General features: G+C 37.0%; 1 protein-coding gene across 2 annotated transcripts in view; it reads right to left on the bottom strand.

Moving 5' to 3' along the window:
* The window catches only part of LOC130049229 (multiple epidermal growth factor-like domains protein 11), a 55,500-nt gene extending 43,873 nt beyond the window's left edge, over window positions 1-11,627 (bottom strand). For both annotated transcript variants that reach the window (XR_008797717.1, XM_056146540.1), the window contains exons 1-5: window positions 11,537-11,627; window positions 11,084-11,317; window positions 4,980-5,240; window positions 4,616-4,750; window positions 629-760 (exon numbers count right to left, since the gene is read on the bottom strand). Coding sequence is in view for 1 of the 2 variants with exons in the window: in XM_056146540.1 (XP_056002515.1) it covers window positions 629-760; window positions 4,616-4,750; window positions 4,980-5,240; window positions 11,084-11,317; window positions 11,537-11,603 (829 nt within the window). In the remaining variant the exon portion in view is untranslated. The remainder of the gene's footprint in view (window positions 1-628; window positions 761-4,615; window positions 4,751-4,979; window positions 5,241-11,083; window positions 11,318-11,536) is intronic.
* Window positions 11,628-16,520: the final 4,893 nt, after the last annotated feature.

Below are 16,520 nucleotides of genomic sequence, written 5' to 3' on the forward strand. Positions count from 1 at the left end.
AATAGGGGTCATTTTCTCTTGAAGACGTACTAGTGTACCAAGTTTGATGTCTGTCAAGCAAAGCGTTCTCAAGATATTGAACGGACAGTATATTCCTATGTCCAGTTTGACCCTTGACCATTGACCATGTGACCTCAAATTCAATAGGGGTCATCTTCTTCTGAAGATGTACTGGTGTACCAAGTTCGATGTCTGTCAAGCAAAGGGTTCTCTAGACATTGAATGGTCAGTATATTCCTATGCCCACTTTGACCCTTGTTTGACCATATGACCTCAAAATCAATAGCGGTCATCTACTCCTTAGGATGTACCAGTGTGCCAAGTTTGATGTCTTTCAAGCAAAGGGTTCTCGAGATATTGAGCGGACATTATATTCCTATGTCCAGAGTAGATTGACCCTTGACCTTCTGATCTGAAAAACAATAGGGGTCATCTTCCACTCATAACCAACGCCAACCCACATATGAAATATCATTATCATCAAGTGAATGGTTCTCAAGTAATTGAGCGGACAACACATGGTCTACAGACCGGCCGACCGACAGTTGCAACACAATATGTCCCCTCTTTTTCAAAAGGGGGCATAAAAATATAGATAAAGAAATGTAGAAGGTAAAAGGAAGCATACCGTCACACTGGGGTCCAGCCCATTGATGTTCACATCCTTTGGTACAGACACCTTTCGTGTCACATTTACTTCCATTGACGCAATGTCCACAGGGCTCATTACAGTTTTCTCCATACAACAGTCCTTTACAAACTACAAAGTGAATAGACAATATTTCAGGATTAAGATCTTTGTATCCAAATATCTGGGGTTCCATACTCTATGAAATATACGTATTTATGATTAAAATAGGTTTCCAGTATCCCTTGCTTGTCGTATGAGGCGACTAAATGGAGCGGTCCTTCGAATGAGACCGCAAACCCGAGGCCCCGTGTCACAGCAGGTGTGGCACGTCAACGATCCCTCCCTGCTCAAAGGCTGTAAACGCTGAGCAAAGCCTCAATTTTGCAGCCCTTCACCGGTACATGTAATGGTGATGTCTCCATGAGTGGAAATTTCACGAGCGGGACTTTAAACAATTTACAATTAATCTATCTACCTGTCTCTCTCTAGTTATCTACATGTATCTATCTAAAAAGACCAACGACAAAAACAATATGAAATTGCGAATTGACACTCTGTCCCTTTTTCTGGATATAAAATATTTACATGGCAAATAAAACTAGATAGAAACATAATCTAACACTAAAAATAATCTAGAAAACCTGATGACAAACGAAACGTTTCTTCGTGTCGTTCGTCATTTGTATTGTTTTATAATATTCTTATTTGCTCTATCTCGTATCTACATTCAGATCAGATACTTTGAATGTTGATTAATATTGGTTTTAGTGATCTCTCTCTCTCTCTCTCTCTCTCTCTCTCTCTCTCTCTCTCTCTCTCTCTCTCTCACACACACACACACACACACACACACACACACACACACACACACACACACAACACGTATTCATTATAATCCAACATATTAGTAAATGCGTGTATAAAACACTAAAATCGAACACGACTCAACACTCAAAGTGTCAGATCTAATAGTACATGACCAACGACACGAACAACAGTGAATTTTCAAATTTTCGGAGCGACCTGTCCCTTCTTCAGGATGATAGAATATTTACATAGATAAGTAAAGAAACTAAAACTACAACTAAAGTACAAAAGGTTATAATAAACAAAACGTCTACATATTAAAATCATCGAGTGTAATATGTAGCAGTAAGAAATTTGTTCCCATCTCAGTCTAATCAGTGTTTCGCTGAATCAAGTCAAAAACAAAGAACGAGTCCTGGTATATATAGATGAGCGTGCGGTCTAGCGCGCTGGTTACATGCTGTTAGGAGATTCCGCAGGTCGTGAGATCAACCCCGGGTAGATTTACTTTCGTAGACAAATAACACTGTGACACTCGCCCATACATGAATATGACCGTAAGAAAAAAATGCATAAAAAATAAAGTGAAATTTTCTGTGCTTTATATTAAATATTTCTTCACTTAGGGCAGTGATGTTCATTTTTAAAAGACTTAAGTCCTATTTCCATGCGCTTTATATCTATCTAATGTTTTGATAAGAAACATGTAAGCGCACACACTTTCCAAACTAATAAAGATGAATTTGAATTTGATTATTATTGATTCATTGATGTTTTCCGCCACACTCAACAATTTTTCAGTTATTTGGTGGCGTCCAGTTTTTATTGGTGGAAGAAAGAACCCAGATACAATGTACATGGGAAGAGACCACGGACCTTCCGAAAGTAAACTGGGAAACTTTCTCAATTACCGGCGAGAGCGGGATTTGAACCCACGCCGATAGAGATGAAAGGCCGTGTGATTTTGAGCGCCATGCTCTAACCACTCGACAACGGAGGAAAAGTTACGTTTATCTGTCAATCAACGCGAGCGGCAACACGGAAGTAACAACACGAACTGTAACTAAACAGCGACAACCTGGAAGTAACAACACGAACTGTAACTAAACAGCAACAATCGGGAAGTGTTACTTAACAGGGACAACCCGGAAAAGTTACTAAACAGCGAAAGTCCGGAAGTGTTACTAAACAGCAAAAACCCGGAAGTGATACTAAACAGCGAAAATCCGGAATTAACAATGTCAAATATAACAAAGAACTAGAAAGAATAGTTTTACGCACTAAAACTGATGTCTCTCCATCCATTTCCCATGATATTAAAACACATTTTTGGGATCATATTTAAAGTCGAAAATCATACAATACTTACACTCGCTTATCCCGAAAATTCTATCAATGGGCTTTTATATAAAAGGTCATCAAAGTGACTCGTGACACAGTCTTATTATAAAATATGAAGAGTACGTACAGTGATCAATCTCATAACTCCTATAAGCAATACAAAATAGATAGTTGGGCAAACACGGACCCCTGGACACACTAGAGGTGGTATGAAGTGCCTAGGAGGAGTAAGCATTCCCTGTCGACCGGTCCCACCCGCCGTGAGCCTATATACTCATCAGGTAAACGGAGGTATCCGTAGTCAAAATCAGTGTGCCAAGAACGGCTTAACAATCTGTATGAAACAAGTCAGACAGCATTTGACCCTATGATAGGTGTGGTATACCCACATACCAAATATCAAAACCCAGCCAAAAAATATCATTTAACCTTTACATAAAAAGGTAAATGTTAAAGGTCATCAAAAATGACACGTAACACTGTCTTATTCTGGTATGCGTATATCATATTGAAGACAAAAAACTTGTGGTCTGGACAACAAAAATGCCTCTAAAAATCTATTGTTTGCCAGTTACATGAAAGGTGAAGATAACGAATAGTGATCAATCTCATAAGTCCTACAAGCAATAAAAATAGATAGTTGGGCAAACACGGACCCCTGGACACACCAGAGGTGGGATCAGGTGCCTAGGAGGAATAGGCATCCCCTGTCGACCGGTCACACCCGCCGTGAGCCCTATATACGAATAGGCCAACTGTCTTAAAAAATGACACACAAAATACTGTATACACAAGTACCAAATATCAAATGCCTATGTCAAAAAAACAAAATTATGATCCGGACAGAAAAATACCAAAAAAAATTCTATTAATTTACCTTTACAAAAAAGGTCAAGGTCAAAGGTCATAAAAATGGCACGCAGTACTCTATTGTCATGGTGTACTCACATACCAAATATCAAAGGCCTAGCCCTAAACTTACTTGACCTTTACATAGACGGTCAAGGTCATCAAAATGAAACCTGATACAATAGTCTATCCTGTTATGCCCCCATATCAAACAATAAGGGCCTATGTGATAAGACAAAAAAGGTATGGTCTTGATAACAAAAAATGCCCCTAAAATATATTATTTGACCGTTACATAATAGGTCAAAGGTCATTAAAAATGGCACGCGATACATTGTTTTATCATGGTATACTCACATTCCAAATATCAAAGGCCCATGTCAAAAGACAATAAAACTTATGGTCCAGTCTACAAAAATCCCCAACAAATTCTAATAATTGATCTTTACATTAAAAAACCTGAACAGTTTGCATCCAAGCCGTATTACCCTCTCTTCTTATTGTCTGAAGAACACCCCGGAGCTACACAAAACTACCCATCTGTGCCAGTACTCGTAGCAGACAAAATATTGTTAACAAATTTCACCGCAAGTTGTCATGTAGACATTTTCCTTTGTTACGTCATTGGCATGACTAAACGCGGAATTAAAACGGTGTTCCAGACAAACTTTAAGCGTTTGTTTATCCTTTCCGTATATTAGCATTGGAGATATCCAGGCAAGTTAGAAAATGCCCCAGTTTCAGATGTATAACAGATCAACACATGTATTATGGAAAAGAATTATGGTCGACAGGATGATTGATTTATTAAATATTGTGTATTGTCCTTCTCGAGAATTTTTCACACATTGAGAAGCCACCATACCGGTTGAAGGGCTGCAAAATTTAGGCCTATGCCCGGTGCTTCGACAGGATGAAATCTGGTGTATCTGAAATCATATCAGCTTTAAAATTCTGAAATTACATTTCCAAAACAAGTAGACATACCATCACATTCAGGAGGGATCTTCAAACTGTTATGACATCCATAGATACAGGATCCATCAAATGCATCACACTGGCTGTCTAAGCATTTTGAATCGCAAGATCTACAATTTTCTCCATAATGTTTCTCTTCACATCCTAGAAATGAAAGAATTTAGAGAATATATTTACGGAGGATTTCTGTGGTTTCTTTTCATATATATATATATATGTGTGTGTGTGTGTGTGTGTGTGTGTGTGTGTGTGTGTGTGCTATACACGCATAATCACAGAGGCAGTATAGAAATCAGCTATGAACACGTCTTGTCATGGGACTTTGTCAGTATATTTTCAAATATTCCTTCGCTGCAGTGCAACGGCTACGTACCCATGATCATCATTTCACAAATTTCAATGTTGGCAGCACTAGGGTCATATCCGATACAAGTCGTCCGCAGTTCATTTATTCTGGAGTTATAAATAGCGATCCCCTTCGTCACTTTATTGACAGTTATGTTTAAAACCAATGGAATACATGTCGTGGCGTCGTGAGTAAAGACAAGGACTCCTGGTCCACTCCCTGCGTATGGTGGTAGAAAATCGGAACCGGAATAAGTAAATGCTGAAAATCCCACTTGTCGATTTTGATCTAAAACGGTGATAAAATGTATGTTGAATATGGAAGAAAGTTGGAATCACTAAGTATATAATGTAGAGAACATGTTTAAAAATTTTTGACAGAATTCGTGAAATTCTTATAACAGTACAAATGTACATCGGCAATACATAGTGTCGTAGCATTGTCATTTCTTGACCGACATATACCTGTATCCAGGATTTCGTAAAGAACAAAGTACGGTTTGGGCATAAAATATGTCCTGTTAATTTCAAAATATTAAACCTGCAATTGGGCGGAGTTTATTTGTTACACCTACACACCAAAAACATACGAGATATTTCGTGTATGTGTGTGTATCCGTGAAATATAGGAAGCCCCCAAAAGACTAGTTTACGTCAATTAATCACAAAACAGAAACATTCAATGACTCCCCCACTGTAGCCCGCAGTTAAATTTTCACATATTTTTTTTCTATTCAAGTTAATAGACTATGCGAATTTTGTCGCGGGCAAGAGCTGGGGGCACGTTAAAATTCGACAAAATCATTCGGTTCAAAATATCCGGAATGTTGTATTTCTTTGTTTTATCGTAATAAAAGATCTCTTGTAGGATTATTAGAATTTACTTGTGATTTATAAACAAGTTAACACCAGGCAAGAGATATACTGCGATATATTTTTGTTTCATTTAGAAGATAGTCTCGGAATTTCTCGGTAACACACCATTTAAAAGCTAGCAATTCCAACTTTAGACTGCTCATGTTCTTTGCCGATCGTTCATTTGGTCTCAAGGTTCTGCTGGCACACGCAATTACAACTGTACGTCCATTTTGAATCTGGGATAACACACACCCGAGTCCATGCACACTAGCGTCTGTTTCCATCATAAATGGTAGAGTGAAGTCCGCATAGCCCAGTAATGGTGCCGTAGATAAGACGGTCTTCAGTTTCTCAAATGAACTCTGACAGTCTTTGGACCAGTTATCTCCAAACTTTGTTTTCGGATGTTTTCTGTTGTTCTTAGAGAGATCCAATAACGGTTCAGCAATCTGGGAAAAGTTGCGAATAAAACAGCGATAATATCTCACAAAGACAAGGAATGATTTCAATTCTGTCACTGTATTGGGCACTTTCCAGTTTTCAATACACTTGATCTTATTGGCGTCCGTGGATATTTCGGTCTTTGCTCACTACATGTCCCAGGTATCTCACATTTTCAGTTTTAATCCATGCTTGCGGAGAATATTAAACACGTTGTCGAGGCGATCTAAGTGTTCACACAATGTTTCAGAATACACTATTATGTCGTCTAAAACACTAATAAAATGTTGAATACTTCTTCTCTGAAACAATGTTGCATGAGACGCTGGAAGGTCGCAGGTGCGTTTGTAAGTCCAAAGGACATTCTGTTGAATTCGTATAGTCCAAAAGGAGTAGTGAAAGCGGCTTTCTCCTTGTCTTCATCACCTACAGCTATCTGATTGTATCCCGATGTAAGGTCAATAGTTGAGAACATAGATAACCCATGTAAAACATCGAATGTTTCTTCTACTCTAGCTAATGGATATTTGTCTTTCCCCGTTTTCTCATTGAGCGTACGATAATCCACGCAAAGCCGTAGGAAGTTATCCTTCTTGCGAACAAGAACAATAGGTGAAGCGAATGGACTAGTACTCTCGCGAATGATATCATTGTTCAGTAACTTTCGAAAATGTTGTTTCACTTCTTCAAACGAGGACGGTGGGATGCGTCTGTACTGTTTTGAGATAAGCGTATTGTCCGTGAGACGAATCTTATGCTTAACGATATTTTTGCATCCTATGTCGTCATCATCCTTGGAGACTACTTCACTATGTTTACGGAACAATGTTGTTATTAGAGATTTATCCTCATCACTGCAGTCAAGTGTGAATATATCATCTGGTAATTCGAACTCAGAATCAGGAGCAACTATTTCTGAAATTTGAAAGTGATGCTGAATAAATATTCCCTCTACATTTCCTATACGATTGAAACCAATGTCAGAACGTTCATTTTCAAATTCACATTTGGACACTGTCCCGATCACAGTACGTGGTTTAATGTAAATGTCCTCATTACCAAAATAATCTGCACGAATCCACATATGTCCTTTTGTAATCTGAGTACAAGTATTTACTGTGCTGAAATTCCTATGTAGATGTGCACCATTGTTCAGTGGGTTAACTACAACGTTACCGTCAATATGTGGTCCTGTGCATGGTATCACTACAGTAGTATTTGGAGGAATATAAACTGGTGCATTTTCGAGAACTCTCGCAAAACAACAGACTTTTGCTCACCCGCATCTTTTGTCACAGATACTTCACTTAAAAATCCGTCACCACCAACTTATCCTAAAATGTCTCTGCATGCATTGGTTATATTCATGCCGATAATCCCAGGAACGGCCTCTTTCCGTTTACGGTTATTTTCATCACTGGAATCCTTCACTATTAAGAAACAACGCTAAGGTATAATATTTCCATTAAAATTAACATCTAGTTCAATGTAGCCAACATAAGCCTTAGCAGCTTTCAGTTGTAAATGACATGTCGGGTTCAAAGTTTTTCCAAGCGGTTCAATGTAATTCCGGTAAAACGTCTCAGTTATAGTAGAAAACATGGATCCAGTGTCCACTAAACTTGGAAAATTTAAATTCAAAACACTAATATTCATTGCCGAACAATTGCCTACCATAGTACATGAATACGAAGAGTCCTGAAGACTGCCATCTATTAATGGACTCGTATCAATAGATGTTAGTTGTTTCCCGAAATATCCCTGTTGTCTGTTTTCGCTCTACAAAATTTCTTAACATGACCAATTTTTCCACAGTTAAAGCACTTCGGACTCTGGCTATAACGGCGTTCCATAGAATGTTCCCTTACATTCTCATCTTTCATCAAACTGGTCAGTGAGTCGATCTGCTTTTGTTGCACTTGGATAATTTTCAAAAGCTGATCCGCACTAGAGGAATCCTGTGTCTGGACATTTAATTTCGGCTGATCGCTGATCGTCTCGGTCTGGAAGTCGCGACTGGGTGTTCGAATTATGATGCGTCGTTTCCTCTTCACTGAATCAGATTATTTCATCCTACAGCGTATAGAACTCGGTTGGGCCACATCCACCTCTAATTACCCGAGTGAATGGATCCCACAAACATTTAGCAAATCGTTCACACAGGGTGAACTGTTTGTCCGAAAATACACTGTTGTCTTTCTGAATCACTTTTGGAAACAGATCCAACAGCACATAAGAATATTCGCGAATGCTTTCAGTTTGTTTCTGGTGACGCTCAAAGAAACGTTGCTGTAACGTAATGGCACTTCGGATTTCCGAATGTAGTCCTTAAACAGTCTAGTATTGCGGTCGGGTCATGACGAATATCTGCTCTATATTTCACCTCGTCCTTAGCCTGGCCTTCTAAATGAATAAAAATAAGATCTAATTTGTGTACATCTGTCCTGTCACGAGCTGCAAGCGCCACTTCCAGATCGTCAATCCAGTCATCAATCGTCAAATCATTTACATCTGTCCTGTCACGAGCTGCAAGCGCCACTTTCAGATCGTCAATGCAGTCATCAATCGTCAAATCATTTACATCTGTCCTGTCACGAGCTGTAAGCGCCACTTCCAGATCGTCAATCCAGTCATCAATCGTCAAATCATTTACATCTGTCCTGTCACGAGCTGCAAGCGCCACTTCCAGATCGTCAATCCAGTCATCAATCGTCAAATCATTTTCGGTTTTAGGTCGGCCAGAAAAAAACTTTTATTTTGCGACTTTTAGAAATAAACATGTGTTTTTCAATAATGTTTATCTTGGAATGTTTCTGTTCTAAAGGTTGTTGTTCCAGTTCATTGACACGGTTTTAAAGTTCTCTTTAATTCATTCTGAACGAGTTCAGACACTTGAGTTTTCACATAAGTGACTGTAAACACGGGGATAGAAGTACCGTTACGCTGAATGAATTTCAATGTGCAGAACCGAGGTAAATGATATACTTCAGCGAAAAGCGAGTAGAATTCACCCTATAGCGAGGTAATTGGCAGACTTTACCGACAGAGAGTAAAATTCATCTCACATACGCATCCACGGAATATAAGTTTCATGGTCAATGCCTGATGATAGTATTTCTCGCAGCGCCAAGATGTAACAGAGCAGGAAGGCAGATATTGGTTTCATGAATTTATTCAGTAGAAAATAAAGGCATTGGCCATAAGATACCAGCTGGCTGTAAATCATCAAAACGTATTACTGCTCTAACTACATAGGTAAATGCGGTAGATTTATACAGATACTGAAAGACTATTATTGGATAAAGAAATATGAAATGACCAATGAAATCAAAGAACCAATGAAATAACAGGATCAAAGTTTACTCAACCATCTCAATCCAAATGCGCAATAGAACTCTTGGTAAATTAAATTTTAAGATTGTATATATATATATATATATATATATATATATATATATATATATATTGCCGATTGTATACTCTGCTTATTTTAAAACTGCTTCTTTCAAAACAACTCATTCTTCTAAACATTCGTGATTTTTTCTACATTGGGTTACTTCATAGTACACTACAACTTAACAAAAAGTGAAATCAAGAAATCATGATCTGATGATCCGCCTGTCAACTCGACGTGATCCAACTCTTCGGATCAAGTTACTGTAGTAATGATAAATTTATTATATACCCCTATGTATTTTAAATCCACATTTATATGATACTAAATGTAATCCAAATTATCAAAAACACAGACAGACCATGAAATTATATTTTGTGTACGCAGTTTTGTTTTGTGACGCGGTCAATATTTTCCACAAATAACGTTGCGTTGTTGCATTGTGACGACATCAGTTTCAGAGGATACTAATACGGAATCAGAAAACCACAGTGTGGTGATCCGGATTACACGCTGTGAAATCCACAGTATCAAAGAACGACACATTGATGGGTATATAATAAAAACCTGAACGCGCACACATCTTACATAAAATAATTTACGAGGCCGATCGCTGAGAAATTTCGATAAGTACAAAAATTAACGTGCCCCAAGGGCACATGTTCTTTACAAATCATTAGCCTATCTAGCCATTTAGCAAATCTATAATTTACTGATCCCGGATCATCATTATTTCGAACCCTGTAAGAATTATACCTTTCAAAGTTCGACACACACGCACGATGTCGGACGTCTCAAAACATCGCTTGACTGTACGACGTTTAAGAAGAATAAATGTACGTCAAAATCAACGTCAAAGTTGGTGACGTCAGTTCAATATATGGTTTTCCGTTAAATATATTACAGTTTCTATCAAGAATAAACACATAGCGTTTAGAAACTGTTTGTAATTTTGCGCTTTATAAATGAATAATAATAAGAATACTGTGGAATCATTAGAATTCGTGGTGGCTCAATTTTCGTGGAATTCGTGGGTACCCCTCACCCACGAATTTACATCCTCAACAAATAAAGACAACTAGTATACAAGAATCTTACAAATATAGAAATCCACGAAATTACGTCCCCACGTACCCGTAACAATTCAGCAATCCACGAAAATTGGCCCCCACGAATTTAAATGATTCTACAGTAATAATGAAATAACAAAGGTCTTTTTTTAAATTGCACATTCTCAGATACCATTCTTGGTATTTTGGTCAATTTTCTTGACAGGCCAGATTTTGGTCAAAACCTTATCTTTGTTCTTTGTCAAACTGAGATTTTGCAGACGTATATCAAACAATGTATTTCATGTAGGATAGGCATGTAACATATTGGATAACACCATTAGTACACATGCTCTATTCAATATAACCAACTTTCAAAGAATGTCTTACGAAATTTGCGGAAATGGATTTGCAAATACGCCACATTAGCAAAGGCCTTGAGCGGCATTTTCCAAAATGCTACTTTCATGGTGGTTGAAAACACTGTAAAGCTGCAGTGAGAAACACCACCGGCATCTGTCTGTAAGTAACCGTCCACAGCATTCTCAGCTCTGCCCTGTGGGTGGGGGTATGAAGAACTCTGTAATGGCGAACCACGGAATTTCGGATTTTGTGCAAGGTTTTCTGGAATGATTTTCAAACCAGCGTGAAAAATGAATTGATAAAATGAATCAAATAAAAATATCATTAATAGACTTTCTTTCACCGTTGATTAGAATAAAACTTCATTACTGCACCTTTAAAGCTAATGGATATTTGCTCGGAATGTTGCAATGTGAGTGACATAAATGAATTGCTTATTGTGATGCTATTAATCAAAAGATGATTATATTCTAGGTTTACCAAAGCATTGTGCCGGAACAAGAAAGAGAACTCCGAACCCGATTGTGAGTAACAAATGTAGCTCCATCCGTGATCCAAATATCTTAGGAATACGCACCTATATGAACAAGAAAACCATTGACGTTCAGCGAAAATACTCACAATCTAAAGGATGGTTTATTTCCATATCTAGTAGATACTTTCAGATGTACAACATATTCTTTTTTTAAACACATGATAAACTTTAATTGACGTAAATAGAAACATGAATTTTAACATGGCTTTGGAAAAAAAATCGATTCAAGAACAGAAATGGCTTGGTTGCTTCAAAATGCGCTATAGTTGGTTTCATAAAATAGGTACCATGGTGCAGGGATTTTTCACCCTATGGTAGGGGGCCGAAAATCGGTCCCATTCCCAATGCAAAATAATAGGTTTTTTTCCCAATTTGTCTACAAAAATTCCCAATTCAAGTCAAATAAAAATTGTCTTGTTTTGCAATATTGTCAAGGCAGGGTTTGACACTAAGGCACGTCCGACCGACCGAGTCTACTAAATGATAGGTCCGGTCGGGTAAAATGTCGATTTACTAGTCCGACTGGTTGTGTTGAAAAAAATAAACAAGAAACTTTATTTTAAACCATAAGATATCTCATTTTTAACTTTAAAAAAAATAACTGTAAAGAGTTTGCGAGCAATTATGCATCACGTGATGACAAAATCTCTAATTTTAGTTCTAATGTATAAGTCGCTGTTGGAAGTGATGTTTTACGACATTTACTTTTTGTTAATGGTTGTAAAGTTATGTTTCGGATAAATAAATATAAACTGGATTTATTTTCATTTAAAAAAAACAAACAGTTTATTTTTATTGAATATAAGTAAGTGTCTATCTAATGAATAAATTAAATCGTAAATAGCCATTTTTCGTTGTTGACACATGTGCGGGAATGTCTCGACTTCTCGTCCTCAAGGAAGGATGTTCCGAGAGAAAAAGGAGTAGGTTGGGAAGAAACAAAGCAGGGCTTATGAAAAAGAGATTTTAAAAAAGCGGTTGAGGTCATTTTATTCTAACAAAAGACTAAAGAATTTCTGTGCCGAGTAGAATTTAAAGAAACAGAAAATGCGTTTGAAAATAAAAGCATCAAATTGAATGACGAGACTAAAGATGTTTTTGAGACAATTAAGTGCGTTTTAGTTTAAACTTAACGTTTGTCATTTGAATTAAGTACTTAAATATGGAGAAACCATCAGGGTTTCTTTTCTCTGGAAAGTTGGTCAGGGCTAGTGGATGTAAGGTCAGGTCTAGTAAAAATCAGTTGAAGTAGCCCGACTGGTCTAGTGCTCAAGAAAGTAAATGTCAAACCCTGCTTCAAGGGAAAGTGGAATGATTCAGAGAAAGAGTTATCAAATGAAAAAATATATTTACTGGTTTGACACATAGAATATCACACTCTAATGTTGATGTCAGACCTAGGATTGGCCCCAATAGTTGATCTTGGTCGGAGTCCGTAGGGCGAGGGGCAATCCCAGGTCCGAGTCCGAGATCAACATTAGAGTGTGATATTGTTTTTATCATATACCGAAAACACAAGTTGATAAACAATTTTTTTAAATGGGGGGGGGGGGACTTAACCCAAACATGAATATACTGTACAAATGGCAACGGTATTTGACTATTTCATTTCTTCAGTGGATTTACATTGATGGTTATGTTTCCAGCACTGTTGGCATTGTAAAACATGCTAAAGTTTGGGTTTTGTAGCTTTATTCTATTGCTGGTCATGATAATTGGGTGATTAATTATGAACATCCCCTCCTGTGGTCCAGAATCTGTGGGCGTTTCAATTAACTGAATTGCTTGACTGAGAAACTCGTCACATCTATCGTTGTGTTGTTCATGTACATGTATATACTATTAAGCAGCTCCTTAGGGTTTGCAAATTAATACTAAAATTGGAAACAAGTGAATTATTTTAGTTTATTTTTCGGATTTACCAAACTCGCCCGTTTTCATTATTTCATGTAATATGTAAGAGTTGTGGAACTTTGTTTACATGGCATCATCGTATGAACGGGAATGTTTACAAATCTGATGCTGCTAATTTTGGGGGTGGTGGTGGTGTTTTTTACCGTTTCCCATCTGTTTAGCATCTATAAGTCGTTGAAATACGTCAGAGGGTATTGGTTCTGCTTTTCTCAATTTATTGCCAAGTCCTCGGAATTTTAGATTTCAGAAATCGTTTTAAAGCGGTTTTCTACATCAAATTGCCGTAAATCACAGTTTGATCTCCATTAGGATCGGGAATTTCTGAAAATGCTTCAGTATCACCCTCCATAATTTCCCTACTGTTTTATCGCCAAGAACGTTGATTGTTTTTAAAATTTTGAAGTTTAAACGTTATTGTTCTAAACAGACAATTGTTACTTGGGTCCCTTTGCTTAGATAATCGCTACATTTTATCGCTGTTTTTGAAAACGTTGCTTTTTCTGCTTAAATTAAATTTTCAATAAAGTAATTGAATAAATCAAAAGATTTTGTCATTTATTTCTCCGGGAGTGGAAGAAATTATTGCTTCTTTTATCGTTTAATTAGTACATTTTTCTAAACAAGATACTACAATTTACCCTAATCGGCTGCGCCCCCCCCCCCCCCCCTCCTTAAGTCCACCACTGAGTTCAGTTCAGTTTATTAGCAAAAAATCATACGGTTTACAGGCAAGGAAGGAAGTTAGCAAATCACCCAGAATGTGGCACGATAAAGATCACTCCCTGCTCAAAGGCCGAAAGCGCCCGGCATAGGCATAATTTTTTGCAGCCCTTCACCGGCAGTGGTGACGTCTCCATATGATCGAGTGGAAAATTCTCAAGTGGGACGTGAAACAGTATACATTATAATCATCAGATTCTTTCTACTGCAGTATTTCAGGGGGGGGGGGGGTTGTTAAGCATTATTTTACACCGGAAAAAGCATGTCCGTTGAATTGGACATTAAAGGGTGGCCCATATCACAGGGGCTAAGCCGGTTTTGGACTCGAATTCTACGATACCATAAATATGGAAAGGGGTCCAACTCTGACCAAGATTTAAAAAAAATACCCACTCGCTTCAAATACCTCAACAACAACAACAACAAAACAAACAAAAAAAAAAAAAAGAAAAAGAAAGAAACTAGGTGTGACATGCGTAATTTGCCGGTCTCCTTTAATAGATTAATGTTTGGACAACTTGCATGCGAAATTCCATGCCACAGGTTCTTACAAGAACAGAGATAGACATTGTCGTTCTCTCGATTTCACGTGTTTATTTTTACTAAGACATTTACCGGTCCCGTGGGCCTATTCAGAAAACATCTTACGACTATGATCAAAATCTACAAAGTGTAATTTTTTTTAATTTTTTTTATTTCTTGTAGATTTTCTTAATTAATATGTAAAGTACATCAATGATTTATAAAACTTGAATACATACTTATGACCTTGTGGTCGGTATTTGCAATTGATCATCAGACGGAGTCAAGAGTCATACGTGCTCATATTGTGACTGTTGGTTTCTATAATTTTTGTGCAATATTCTGTCTTATTAAAAGACCCTCCTTTTAATTATTTTTAAGGAGGGGTGTGCGATATAGGCACGCCAAATGAGTTAGTGAGATCAAATGACCGGAAATACGGGTCGCAGACAATGTGGACGATTCTTAGGAATAGGAGTCAGTGAAACTTTGTTACTGGAACAACTTTAAAAAAGACACTCTCATCAGCCACGTACCTCAAATCACTGGGCGTGAATCACTGGGCACATCACGCATTCTGTGTTTTGGCGGTGTTATAGAGGTTATCCCCCCCCCCCCCCCAAAATAAATAAATAAAATCAACTAAATATATAGAGAAGGACCAATAAGTGACTGCAATATCAAAACAACATAAAGAATCAAAGAATTATATTTTCTATTTCTCTGGGATTTTTCCACCGAAATATGAGTACTTTACTCCTTCCCGTTTTTAAACCTCATTTAAATTTGCATAATTTTTAAAATACGTTATTAGTACATGAAAAAGTTGTAAATAACTTGTAAGATAGTTGACCAAATCATCCATATTTCCAGATTTCAGCGATTTTTCCACTAGAAAACGATATTTACCCCCAAATTCCATTTTCCACACATCAAATTGTTTTATAAAAGTTTTCATATTGATTGTACAAATACAATTCTGTAATTTAAGTTTTAGATACTTTGATATCATGCAATTGATTTGATATAATTATTACTTTTTTCTAGATTTCCGTGATTTTCAGTGAAAACCTAATATTTACCCCCAAAATTCCATTTTCCATACATCAATTTGTGTTATAAAAGGTCTTCTATTGATTGTACAAATAAAATCCTGCAATTTGAGTTTTAAACAATTTAATATAATTTGATTTTATATAATTAAATAAAAAAAAAAATTCAGATTTCCGCGATTTTTCAGTGAAAACCTAATATTTACCCCCAGAATTCGATTTCCCCCAAAGTATGATTTAGTATAGTTTTGTTATGTTACTTATAAATAGCTTTATTGTAAGTGGTAATATTAGAATTATAGCAATTAGTTTGAGGTTTGACTTACATTTTGACTGTTATAGGCCAATCCGAAAACATGAGTTATCTTTCCTTGATCCGGAACGTAGTGCAAGCGTCATTATCAACAGTGCAGAAGACCGCAAAGATATTGCTGTATAATTTCACAGCAATCACGCCAACAAATATGTTAACGTTGATAAAAAATCCCAATGTATAAGTTTACTTCATACACGTGAAAATAACCAACTTTGCATGTAAAAATAATAGAACATTAATGTTGTAAGTAGAGGATGACACCCCCCTCCCCGATAGAATGTTCTATTAAAGTGATGTAATTTCCTACGGCGGGGCTGTCCCGAGACGCAGTTAGATTATTCAGATTCAGATTTTTTATTTCCTTAAGCTATACAGCTCATCGGTTATAAATACATTTTGATATTT

Source organism: Ostrea edulis, chromosome 8, assembly GCF_947568905.1.
Source record: "Ostrea edulis chromosome 8, xbOstEdul1.1, whole genome shotgun sequence".
Lineage (NCBI taxonomy): Eukaryota > Metazoa > Mollusca > Bivalvia > Ostreida > Ostreidae > Ostrea > Ostrea edulis.